At 39.9% G+C, this 12,202-nt stretch overlaps 1 protein-coding gene across 1 annotated transcript in view; it reads right to left on the bottom strand.

Moving 5' to 3' along the window:
• Positions 1 to 11,647, bottom strand: part of slc12a1 (solute carrier family 12 member 1) — a 19,310-nt gene extending 7,663 nt beyond the window's left edge. The window contains exons 1-19 of the mRNA XM_015015508.1: positions 8,161 to 11,647; positions 7,290 to 7,430; positions 6,970 to 7,045; positions 6,361 to 6,456; positions 5,280 to 5,419; positions 5,079 to 5,189; positions 4,868 to 4,979; positions 4,626 to 4,753; positions 4,458 to 4,542; positions 4,166 to 4,323; positions 3,893 to 4,000; positions 3,684 to 3,807; positions 2,916 to 3,017; positions 2,626 to 2,781; positions 2,437 to 2,536; positions 1,735 to 1,846; positions 1,341 to 1,481; positions 645 to 751; positions 461 to 543 (exon numbers count right to left, since the gene is read on the bottom strand). Of these exons, the coding sequence (XP_014870994.1) occupies positions 461 to 543; positions 645 to 751; positions 1,341 to 1,481; positions 1,735 to 1,846; positions 2,437 to 2,536; positions 2,626 to 2,781; positions 2,916 to 3,017; positions 3,684 to 3,807; positions 3,893 to 4,000; positions 4,166 to 4,323; positions 4,458 to 4,542; positions 4,626 to 4,753; positions 4,868 to 4,979; positions 5,079 to 5,189; positions 5,280 to 5,419; positions 6,361 to 6,456; positions 6,970 to 7,045; positions 7,290 to 7,430; positions 8,161 to 8,418 (2,338 nt within the window). The 5' untranslated portion in view covers positions 8,419 to 11,647. The remainder of the gene's footprint in view (positions 1 to 460; positions 544 to 644; positions 752 to 1,340; positions 1,482 to 1,734; positions 1,847 to 2,436; positions 2,537 to 2,625; positions 2,782 to 2,915; positions 3,018 to 3,683; positions 3,808 to 3,892; positions 4,001 to 4,165; positions 4,324 to 4,457; positions 4,543 to 4,625; positions 4,754 to 4,867; positions 4,980 to 5,078; positions 5,190 to 5,279; positions 5,420 to 6,360; positions 6,457 to 6,969; positions 7,046 to 7,289; positions 7,431 to 8,160) is intronic.
• Positions 11,648 to 12,202: the final 555 nt, after the last annotated feature.

Below are 12,202 nucleotides of genomic sequence, written 5' to 3'. Positions count from 1 at the left end.
CATTGTTCCTCAAACTCAAATTTGCTATGTTGAAAAGTTTTAATTTATTTCTATTGGATTGCGGAGAGAAACTGTGCTGCAAATCGTAGCAGCAGGTAAATAATCATTTGCTTGTTAAATAATCCTACATCTAGCCAGTATTATTAGTGAAAACCTCTTAAACTGTGTAATTGTTGTGGCATTCACTGGTCTTTTACAAAGTGAAGCACACCGCTAGTTTAACATGCCCATCTGTTTGTATTATTGTTGCCTGCACGAAATATGTGGTATTGGATGATAGAGCTAACTTTGCTACTATGGTAGCAAAGTTGTATTTTTTGGTCAAATTTACAAAGCAAAAGCTCCACAGTAATAGCAACCTTAGGTCAAGGTAATTGCAGAACCTTGACCTAAAAGATTTGCTTGTGAACTTGAATATTGAAATGCCGTATCATGAATCACACAGTAACTTCATGCTGACCTTCTTCTTCTACAAGGTGCGACACATCCAGTCCCTGGTTCATCCTCAGCACCAGTGTCCCATAATCAAAGTCAAATGCATCGCTGTCATGAAGAGCAACAAAGGTTATCATGCAGATCTATTTGATATTTCTAACTGCTGACCTTGATTTTATCATGTTTGGGTGTTCATTTTGGGTACGTACTGCAGTAGTCCCACATAGCTCTGCACTGCGTCTGTTTCTGCCGTTCTCCAGTTCCTCTTGAAGCCGATCATTAACGTGTTAGGTTTCATGCGGCCAAGACCGGAAGCCTGCGAACAAAACAAAAACCTTCTTAAAACCTCAGCTCGGGTCGAGCCGTTAGCCGAAACAATAAGACACCTTGTCACCCTGTGATACAAAAGGCTGATGGACTTAAAGCCACTTACAGAAACTATCAAAATGTCCTGTACACAAGATGGCCCTGACTCTGTTTTACAGCCAGAAGTTATGGCCAGAGAAGCCAGCAAGTTTCTCTTTGTCTGCAGGGACTCGTCCACTGCAGCGTTAATCAATTATAGTTTTTAATCTTCTGTGCTGTTTGAAGTGAGTGATCCTGGCAATGAACAATGGCTTTATCTCTGGAGTATGATAGTGAGAGCCATAAGAATGTTTCACTGTTTCTCAATAACTCTCTACTCTTCTACCTGCTGCTTCGATGTCCTGACAAGTTTCTCAAGACAGGTCATTATAAAGTAGTTCACAGGCAGTAAAAAGAGTGATACATGCTTCTGCACATTTCCCATGTTCCTTTGATAAGATCCCACTGATAGCACATTGTTCTTGTGGAGAAATTAGGTTACTGGCTTTTGTTTTCCTGCCTCTTTACAGACATATTGTGTAAATGCCATCCACACTGACCTGCAGCAGAGTTTCTGCACCTTCCCTGAAATTGTCGCAGGCCACAGCAGCATAAAAGGCTTTGCGTTTGTTCTTATGGAGCCACTGCTGGTTCCTCTCCATCCCATTGTTCATCGCTGGGAGGACCTCGGATCTCGGACCCTGAAAAAAGAAAAAAAGTCAGAAAACATAAAACTGGGATCAATTCTGAGCACAAGACTTTCCACACATGCAACTTGCGCATTCAGGACACACACCTGAATGTGAAATCAGAGAAATGTTAGTCTGATTGTCCAGAGCGTTTACATTTTTCTCATTCTTGCTTGATATTCTATGAACCATACACTCTGTGTGAAATCAGCACTGTTGCACTACAATGGGGCATTTGTAAATAACAAATTACTTTGTAACCTACCACCAAAACCTCACAGCTGAGACAGAGTCCATAGTTTTTGGTGAAGGAGTGAGCCAAATCCAGGAGGGCTGGCCTGGCCCGCACTGATCCAGTTAGAACCAAGATCTGAGGCCTGAATAAGAAACAGGAGCATGCCAATGTTAAATTGCAGATCATCATCAAGTGTAATGCTTTTACTATACCATTAAATTACACACTGCTTTATTAGGCACATTTATTCAATTGCTTCTTATCATAAATAACAACTCAGCCAATCGATAAATTTAGACATCTAAATGTAAATATCCAGTGAGTGATTGCTGTGTGGACAAATGCGCCTTGTTTATGTCAGACAAGAATTGAAGGAGCTTAAATAGCCACGTAATACAAGGCATGAGGAATGCCATCTCTGCCTATGCAGCACATAAAACATTGAAGTAGATGGATTACAGCAGCAGAACTGAGTCTACAATTCACATAGGCTCACCAATTTTTTATTGATCAGATTTGAAAAACTGCAGCAACATTTCCAGCTGTAAGGTGAGAATGTGACATAAACAACATGAACGCCCGGACGCGACATCCTTGTATCAGTGATCAAGGCTGCTGGTGATGTAATGGCGTGGTGGACATTTTTCTTAGACAGCGCCGAAGGCTGAGCAAGGTCGACACTGGCAAGGTGTACCGAAGTATAAATGTGGCAAAAGTGCAGCAGATTGTTACCTGAAGTTCTTGACATGATCTTCCACACCAGACAAAGACAAAGCGTTGCTGACTGCACTCACAAAGGTCACCGCCTGTGTGGACGACCCCCAGTTCACGTCTGCACACAAAGGTTTAGATTCATCAGTGGTTAGTTCTTCTAATATTCAATAATCGCTCAAGCACGTCCAGGCTCGCAAACAAGCTCACCTGGCTTCTTGACTGTGACGTAAATGTAGAGCAGAATTTCGATGCCATATGTGAGCAGAGCGGCCCACCAGTTGATGACAAACATAACGACACAGCAGAGCAGGGCTCCCAGCAGAGACAGCCACATGTTGTAGAATTTATATGCCGGTCTCCAGCCTGGGGAAAGCATCACAAAAAGAGGTTGGTTGCTCATATTCAGTTATGCATATCTAAGCAGCTTTGTTTTTCTCTGGCTTTGCATTTTCTCAATAAAATACTTTGGAGTTTTGAGCTGCTTGATGGAGACTCACCCGGAGACTTGGCGTAGGAAGCATGGAAACAAGAGAAATTGATGAGTGCGTAAGATGCCAGGAAGAAGTTTGAGATGATCGGAGCGATGGTGTTGAGATCACCTGTACAAAGAAGGACTAAATCTTAAAATGTACAAGCAGGAGCTTGTGAACTGAAACAGGGTATGTAATGATGACATTAGTATGGAATCAAAAAGTCTCCAACTGGAGGTGAAATCCTCGGTTAGTGTGCTTGGTTGGCTTTCTTTCTTTACAAAAAAATCTAACCCTACCACACAAACTGCTCTGGTACTAAGATAAATGGTCTGCTGGAGTTTGGAACCAACTCACATTTACTCTGATGGAAAACACCATCAGTGTGTGGAGAAGAGTTTATTTTGGAAGTTTCTTTGAGTGAGATTTAGCAACATTACACAAAAATAGATTAGCTGGGGGTATTCACTGACATGAGGCCGCTATGTGCATGTGAAATTTAAATGATAACTGATTTAAATTTTTGTCTCCGCATGTCTCAACCGCATGTCTCGACAATGACTATTGTTCGAGTGTGCGACAATTTATTTTCATCACCTCACTGTGAAATCTATCATGAAAATAGAAAAGTGAAATCCACTTCTATCCCCCTCAATAACCATGGTGAAAAGATGAACTTCCATTGTTTATACAACAGTATGTAAGGTGGGATTTCCCACTTAACCAGGAGCGCCAGAAAAGACGTGGACGTTGTGTAACAGTAGTGTACGGATGTTGGTTGACTAATTTACTGACCAATGAGAATGAAGGCGATGGAAATAATGAAGGTGAGGATGTAGCCTCGGATCGGCTCGTTGTTCTTTCCGTGTCCTTTGGCAAAGAAGTGCAGGGCTTTGTAGATGTTGTCTTTGCACAGAGCCTGAACAAAGATAGAACTTTGATTAGAGACGTTGATGACAACAAAATTACCTTGTTTTTTATTACAATGTATTTTAAAAAATTACCTGGAAGACTTTAGGAGCACTAACAAGAGAGGCCAGAGCTGACGAAAGTGTGGCTGAGAAGGTTCCTGCAGTGATGAGGGGACCAAACCCAGACACCATGGTCATTACCTGAAAAAAGGGAGATGATGAGAACGCATTAGGGGAGAGAAATAAAAGTTTTTATTCTACATGAAAACGCAATGCAGATTTTGAGACGGACAACAAGGCTCTCTGTGAAGGATGCCCTTCTGTTGTGAGATGACATAACCCCAATGTGTTTGAAAGGTTTCCTACCTGGAAGTTGTTCATCAACCCAAACTTGCACGGCTCTGTTTCGCAAGAAGAAAAATTATAGCCTAGTTCACAGGCAACTACTGATGAGCCATTACAAGGAATCCCAGAAGTAACAAGGTCGGTCGTGTTTCCTGTGGCATCCCGGACAACGGTACCGGCTGACCAAAAAAAAAAAAAAAGACAGATGTTTTGCCTGTGAGTTTTTCATCAAAATGCTTTGAATCTTACGACAAGTAAATCAAAATTTGTTAATAAAACAGAAGAACAAGTGGAAAGACTGCAGGTCACTTACAGACACAAAGTGCCACGCCGAGGTAAGTGATACCAGTGATGAGGATGGCCAACAGTGTACCTTTGGGTATGGCAGCCTGGGCGTCCTGTAGTTTAACAGACAACATATGTGTGTGAGGAAACGTTAAAAATGTTGACTTCTGCAGAAATATCCGCTTTGAAAAATTACCCGCAAGTCTCCAGAGATGTTTGCTCCAGCCAGGATACCGGTGGCCGCAGGGAAAAAGATGGCAAACACTGAGAAAAATGTTTCACCATTCCTAAAAGCTGGCTTAAAGTTCTCCATAAAAATTTTGGCTGTTAAAAAAAAAAATAGATATTTGGAAAAGAAGAGCGTATTAGTTTATACTTTGGTGAATAAAATTTTAATATTTTTCAGGATAAGTTTGAGGTAGATTAACAGGATCTTACTGTTGTATCCAAAGAAGCCCTTTGATTTCTTATCTTCAGTTGCAGGTATTGCTGTTCCTACAAACACATTCACTATGGCCACCAGCAAGATCACGAGCAGAACAATTTGGGCCTTTTAGGGGGGAAAGACGTGAAAAGGTTTGAGTTAAGTTTAATCCTTTACAACAGCAAGTCCAGGGTAATCACAAGAAGCACAATGTTAATGCCTCACCTTTGCCTCCCATTCCATCCCAGCCACCGAAATGCCCAAGAGCAACACCACTGTAATGCAGCCAATGATCCTGATGTCATTCATTTCATCTACCATCAGATGGGCATATTCCTGAGCAGAATAAAAAGAGATAAGGCAAATAAGCACTTGGATACCTCGGTGTGTTTTGTGTAGCACTCAGATCCTTAAAGCATTACACACCTTGAGCAAATCCACCACCGTCTCTGCAAAGCCCACCACATACATGGCCACAGCCACTGCATTGGCGAAGGCGAAAATGAGTCCAATCGACCCTCCAAACTCTGGTCCCAAGCTGCGTGATATCAAGTAGTAAGCTCCTCCTGATGAAACAAAATGGTTCAAAAAGATTTCCTTTTAGTTCAAGCAAATTGTCCAGGCGATTTTAAGAAAGACTCTGGTTTTAAAATAAATGCATGTTTTCCAGTGTCCTGTCATAGAAGTCTTTTTAGTTTGTTTTAAAGGTAAAAATTAGATGATGTAGCAGAGTGATTTACCATTTGCAGTAAATAAAGTGCATACAGTCAAACAATTATCAATATACTTATTAGAAGACAGAAAACACATACTGTGATTCTTCTAATGGAGCAGAAAAAAACTACATATGTTTATAAAACTGGAAAAAAAAATGTAGGCGTGAAAGTCATACATCTTTTTATGTGTGGGTATGGCAATAATGCCACAAAGTTCATTTTCAGCAAATTAGGAAATATAGACAAGAAATGTAACTCATCAGCTAATGTGTCAAATGATCAGTGGTGTCTTTCTTTCAGTCGATGACACATTTCTAAACACTTAGTGTTTCGAGTGAGAGCTTCTGGCTGGTGAGGGTATCTGCAACAGAATCACATGTTGCATTTTGCCACATACATGATCAGGGTACATCTGAAGACTGATATCGGTAGTGGATGATTAATCACTAAATCACTTATTGATTGATTTTATGTCAGTGCAAAGCTGTAAAAGAGGGAATAAGGCTTGGAAAGTGACATTCAGATGTAGTCTCAAGGCTTTGTGACTTTATCGGCAAACACTGTTCTTTTGGTCACTTCATTCTCCCACTGAAAGATTTTGTGTCACAGAGAGGGTGCGTTGTCGCAGCGAATACTTATAAATAATGTTTTACTCGCCCAGGCTGGCTGCGGTAGCAGTTATTAGTTATGAATAAAATACCAGCATGGAAGGTTAGTCAATAATTGTGCTAAATTATCCCGTCACTGTGTTTTTCTAAATATGAAGTGTGGCGGCTGATTCGCTGACCTACCTCCTCTAACAACTCCGTTAGTGCAAATGGCAGACATGGAGAGGCCTGTGATGGTGGTGACCACACAGCTGAGAGCGATGACCACGATTCCCAAACCTGAAATGTTAGCATGACACAGTTCAGGATTAGGATGCATTATAACTCAACCAGCATGTTCAACAAGATAGAAATAAAACACAGTGTTTTATCAAAAAAAAAAAAAAATCCATCTTATAGATATTTTGAAAATGCTCATTTCTGACCCGAAACTATTATTGAATAATAGTCTTAAATCATTTTATGCAATTCTAGAGACCATTATAGCTAAATCATTCACATTCACTAAATGCTGCAGAGGAGACTTTTTATCTGTGGAGTGGAGCTCAGAAAGGCAATGAAATTATTCCAAGATATATCCATTTCAGCTTTAAAATGTGTAATTTTGCAGTGTTCCTAGTCTCTTCATTTATGAAAACCTAGCACCTCTGATTAATGTGAGAGAATTTAAATGGACAACACTATGAGCCTGAACCAGGATTTTGTAAGAAAGTCAAATAAAAGTCCTTAAAAATGTTAAAGCTTTGATTTGGAATGTTAAGACTGTGTAAAGAGTATAAATGTTTCACTTACCCCAACCTGCCTGACCAAAAACCCAGGACAGACGGATGAACAACATGACACCCCAGATGTTTAACATGCATCTTACCTGCAAAGTAAAAGAATTAGACAGCATAGATCAAGATTTGTTAAAGGACTTTCTATGGCAGCTGTAACATATTTCTTATTTGTCTGTTAGCAGAACCCATATTTACAGAAAAACATGTACATAAACATAATGTCAATTTGCTTCATATTCTAGTTTTTGAGACAGAGTCATTACGATAAATATGCAAATACCTTTTTTGCACAGATCTGTGTTACTCAGAGGGAGCTTCAAGAGCAAAACTCACCAGAACCCCCCTTATCCAGCCAAACTTCACTGCTCCTTTGGTGACATCAATCGGAGCGGCAGACTCCAGATCATCAGAGGGGGTCCCTTCGCTCCCCTCGCCATCGTCTGTCACCGTTTCAGGTACAGAGATCGCCCCATTCTTTAAAAGAAAGAGAATTTTTTTTTTTAATTAAGTAGTTACATTGGAAATTTGTTTCATCTGCATCGGACACATTCACAGTCACATCTGTCCTCTGTCTTTTCATGAAGGGAAGTTTATATATTTCCTTTCCCTCTGTGCATCATGTCTTAAGGATTGCTAGTCAAATTTCTAAGATGTAAATTTGATATTTGGATGGTGCACATTAACATCTTACGATACAGTCTTTTGCAAAAATCAAAGTTCCACAAATGTCATTGCAGCACCTGCTTCAATCCATCATTTTTATATCCATTCAAAAAAGATTATCTAGTGCAATGCTATAAACCTAAGTGACCCATGACCTCATGTCTTAGCCAACAGGGCCAAATAAACAGCAGTAAAAGCAAATAAAGTGTGCCAAGTGTGCTGATTGCTGCTTAGTATCAAAAATAACATTTTAACAGCTTTCTGTTTTAGTTTTACAAGGTTTAAGATAAAGAGTATGAGATAGATACAGGCAGATACAGACACTGTGAATTTATTTGATCTTTCAAGCAGCAACACTCACTCTTCTCTGAGCGTAATTATCTCTCAGAAGCAGAACTGAGTTAATGTTTCAGAAGAAAGTTGCTTTTGAAACAAATTTTTAGAGTGAAAAGAAAGCACAACAAAAGAGAAAACAGGATATAAGAAAAAAAAGTCACCTAGTTCACATGGAGCATCATGATTTCAATAGACATGCACTCACCTTCTGGAAAACATCGTGGAGTTCCTGCAGGGATGGTCTCACCGCTCGGTGACCACTCACGCTGCCGGCATTACGGTAGAAGTCGATGTTGGGCACCCGGTCTAAAGTGTCATGCCCGAAAGCACTCATCACAGAGGGTCTGACCGTCCGGTGCTCGTTGTTGGAGAATTCGGTCTCTTCATAGATCGGAGGGTCACCAAGGTTGGAATCAAAAGCCGAGTTGACATGACCCCCTCCGTTTGACTTCAGCCTCTCCATTATGAATGCTGGACAAGATTCTTAGAGGTCAAGTGTGTAAATAGTAAAACAGCAGTCTTCAGACATCCAGCAACTCAGTAGCAGGTGCAGATCTGAGTATCAGTGATCCTTGACTATTGAATGCAAAAACTAGGCAGTGATTAGATTTATAGAGATCTCCGCTGCTGTGTCGAGTTTCTAATGCATAAACTTGCCAACTCCCAAATGGCCCACCTTTATACTCATGGCCATACGCCGACTGCCAGCTATTGGTTAACTCCTCGGATCAACCCTCAGAAAACTTAACAAAGGGGGTCAGATATGTCCTCCATCCTAGGGGACACAAAGACGTTGCTTAATCATTAACCCAAGTCATAAACGGCAAACGAGAGATAAAGGTGCTCATTGCTCGAGTTCTGGAAAATTGATTACTAATATTATATGCTGAATGGCACATGTTGTTCTGCGGCTGCACTTTATGGCACTGTGAGTAGTATTTCCTCAGATCTGGAGGCTCTTTTGCATGAATCACCAGGACATATAAACATGTGGAGATTTCCACTAGAAAAAGGCTGAAATGTTACATTAGGAAAAGTTTCAAGATTTCAGCACTTTTATGATGCTTGCAACTAAAACAGAAACACGAATGACTAATATTGGTTGACAGAAAGTCTTCATTTTTACAACTGGTATTTCTGTCTATATATATCCCAGTGCAATCAGTAAAGATAAAGCCAGGAGGAGTAGCCTGACATATACTAAGATATTGAATCCATAATAGTTATATAACTGACTGAATAAATGTCTCTAATGACTCTCTATGCTCCGTTTATTGAAAGAAGTAAGTTAGAGAGAGCTAGCTGGCTCAAGAGAAATGTCCTCATTCGTGAAGAAAATGAGAGTTAATATAAGACTACAAATTACAGGAATATGCCCAAGGCACTTCACATGACTTCTAAAGAGCCATTAAAGGCCCTCTTAACAGGTAAACTTCCTTATTACTGATACACCACAGTGATTTATGTGCACAGTGAAAGCCTGGCTAATGACTTGAAATCTGACCTTGGCTGTATTGTTTGCTGACAAAAGAAGCACGCTCCAGCACGTGTTTTTATGTGAATACTGAAAGAAGACAAACAACTGTACGGCAGGGCTCATCAGCATCAAAACAAGGCTGGAATGATTCTCCGCAATCATGATAAAGATCGAGTCATGCTGGAGAAAGAAGGACGTCGGCGTATAATGGACCAACAACTCCTAACATTCGTCTTTTCAATCAGATCACGACAGTTTGTTTTCACAACAAATATGTGAATAATGCTCTGTAATGATATTTTGAGCTCGTTTTGTGGCTGTATGCCGGGAAGGGAAGACTTTTGCTGATTCACCAAACCTTCCCCTGTTCTTTGCAATGCTAAGTAGTGGGATATGATTTAGTTCTCACTATCCTAGAGCCAATAACACCTCTCTGTCCCTTATTCACCATTCCATGTAGAAGAAAACCAAAGTATAATGGTGCCACCACCTGTATCACCTTGAGGATGTTGCCTCCAGAGCAATGTGTGTTAGTTTTCCAACACACATAGTTACTCTTGGTCTGACACATAAAATCCCAATAAATACAATAAAGTCTGGCTGTAATGTGGCAAAATGTGAAAAAAGTTCAAATGGTATGACATCTTTCATAAGGCAAATTATCTTGCATATCGAAAGAGTTGACTGGTGTCAAAGCTTAGTTCGGATTTGTAACAATAAGTTGGGCTCGTTTCCAGTGACAATTGGACTCCAACAAGGTTGTCATTTGTCACCAATTCTGTTCATAATCTTTATGGACAAAATTTCTAGACCCACCCAAGATGTTGAAGAGATCCATTTTGATTACCTTGGTGAATGTACCACTCTGTTAGGGTGAAGAGGTAGCTCGATTTACTGGTCGATCTACATTCGTACCCTCATCTATGGTCATGAGCTTTAGGTAGTAACCAAAAGAACAAGATTGATGGTACAAGCGGCTGAAATGACTTAATGAGTTTCCTCCACAGGGTTTCTGGGCTCTCTCTTAGAGAAAAGGTGAGAAGCTCAGTCACTCAGGAAGGACTAAGTGTAAAGTCACTGCTTCTCCACGTTGAGAGGAGCCAGTCGAGGTGACCTTGGCATCTGGTTTGGATGCCTCCTGGACACGTCCACCAGGAGGAGACCCAGATGACCCAGGAGGGACTATGTTTCCCTGGGAACACCTTGTGATTTCTCCTGAGGAGCTGGCCCAAGTGGCTGGGAAGTCTAGGGCTCCCTAATTAGGCTGTTCCCCTCGCAACCCAACCCCAGATAACCGGAAGATAACGGATGGATAAGACTAAAGAAGTTTAAAGATTTAGGAAAATGCCATCACTTTTCTGCTTGCTGTTGTCGCTCACTGCATGTCAGAGGAAAAAATAATAACACATGCTCTTCAGCTATACACTCCACATAGAAACACACACATTTTCTAAAACAATCTGGTGTCATTTTAAAGCTTTACATATGCATTAATGTTAATAAACGCTCTGAAATTGCTCACCCTAAGGTCTTCAATGAAAAAGTTAATATTCATTTAAGGTAATGGCAAAAACCACTTAGCAGGAAATCCAAGAAAAGTATGTATTGGCTCAAGGAAAAATGTAGCTTTGAATCGATTTAAAGTAAATAATTAAGCTTAACAGTTTTCTAATCATTAATGCCTATTATGAAACATGAAGATATGTCAAAGTTGGTAAGGCGACTAGAGGGGTTGAGTTTATAAATCAGACTGAGCAAAGTCTCGATTGATTCAAGATTTCAACTTGCCTCACCAGGTTCTTTCATCTTTGGACAAAAGAAAACCTAACTAAGCTTAGCATTTGACTAACGTACTAATCTCTCCATGCAAATTAGTGGCAGTAGCTATTTTTGGAAATCGCCATTATAAGTCTATAAATAACTTCATAATATAACTTTTGATGACTAAAGTAATAAAATATCTATTATATCAGCCGGCCTTATCACAAAAACCATCAAGGACAAAGCCTGGGGGTTCAAAGACCACAAGTAATAAAGCTAATGCCTGATAATCAGCAAAGTTAAGATCCATTATTCTGCCACCTCATCAACCTGCTCTATGAAACAAGAAGCTCTCATGAGCACTTACAGAAGTGCAATTATTTCCACACAACAAAACAACACAGAAATAAGAAACAAATAAGCAGAAAGATAAACAAAAATTCAGAAGATTTGGATTATATCAACTCATTGCCATGTGTAGAACAGTGAGAGAGACTAAAAGTGTAAAAAAGTCAGATAATTTATGGTGTTTAGTTACTGATGAACAAAAGTAGATTTTTGGTCATTTATTTAATGTCTACCTGCAAAAGAAATTATGTCAGTTTAATTAATAAATTATATTTAATCAGTTGGAAAAGAATCACAGATTCTAATGGATTAGCTACATTAGGCTTCCTAGTTTCATTTCAAAAGGTCAGCATGAACATTTTATTCTGTCAGATTTTAAGGAGAAGGTCATGAGAATCATTATCTTACCTGCAGTAAGTAACTAGTTGAGTTTTGGAGAAAAAGCAAGTACCTTGCCAGAGAGGTTGCAACTAATCGATGGTCAGAGTGGAGCCGATTGCTGTCTTAACTCCAATCTCAAAGTGTTTGAGCACTTCATGGAAATATGATTTTATACCCCTATGAATCACTGTTAGTAATTGTTACACATCCACATGATCTCACTCAGTGTGTTATTTCTATATGTATGCATGTCTACAGATAGTACGGTTAAGTATGTCTC

The sequence above is a fragment of the Poecilia latipinna genome, unplaced genomic scaffold (genome assembly GCF_001443285.1).
Source record: "Poecilia latipinna isolate Pla-1442-1.1 unplaced genomic scaffold, P_latipinna-1.0 Scaffold1922, whole genome shotgun sequence".
In the NCBI taxonomy this organism is placed as follows: Eukaryota; Metazoa; Chordata; class Actinopteri; order Cyprinodontiformes; family Poeciliidae; genus Poecilia; species Poecilia latipinna.
This window is presented reverse-complemented; position numbering and strand designations above follow the sequence as displayed.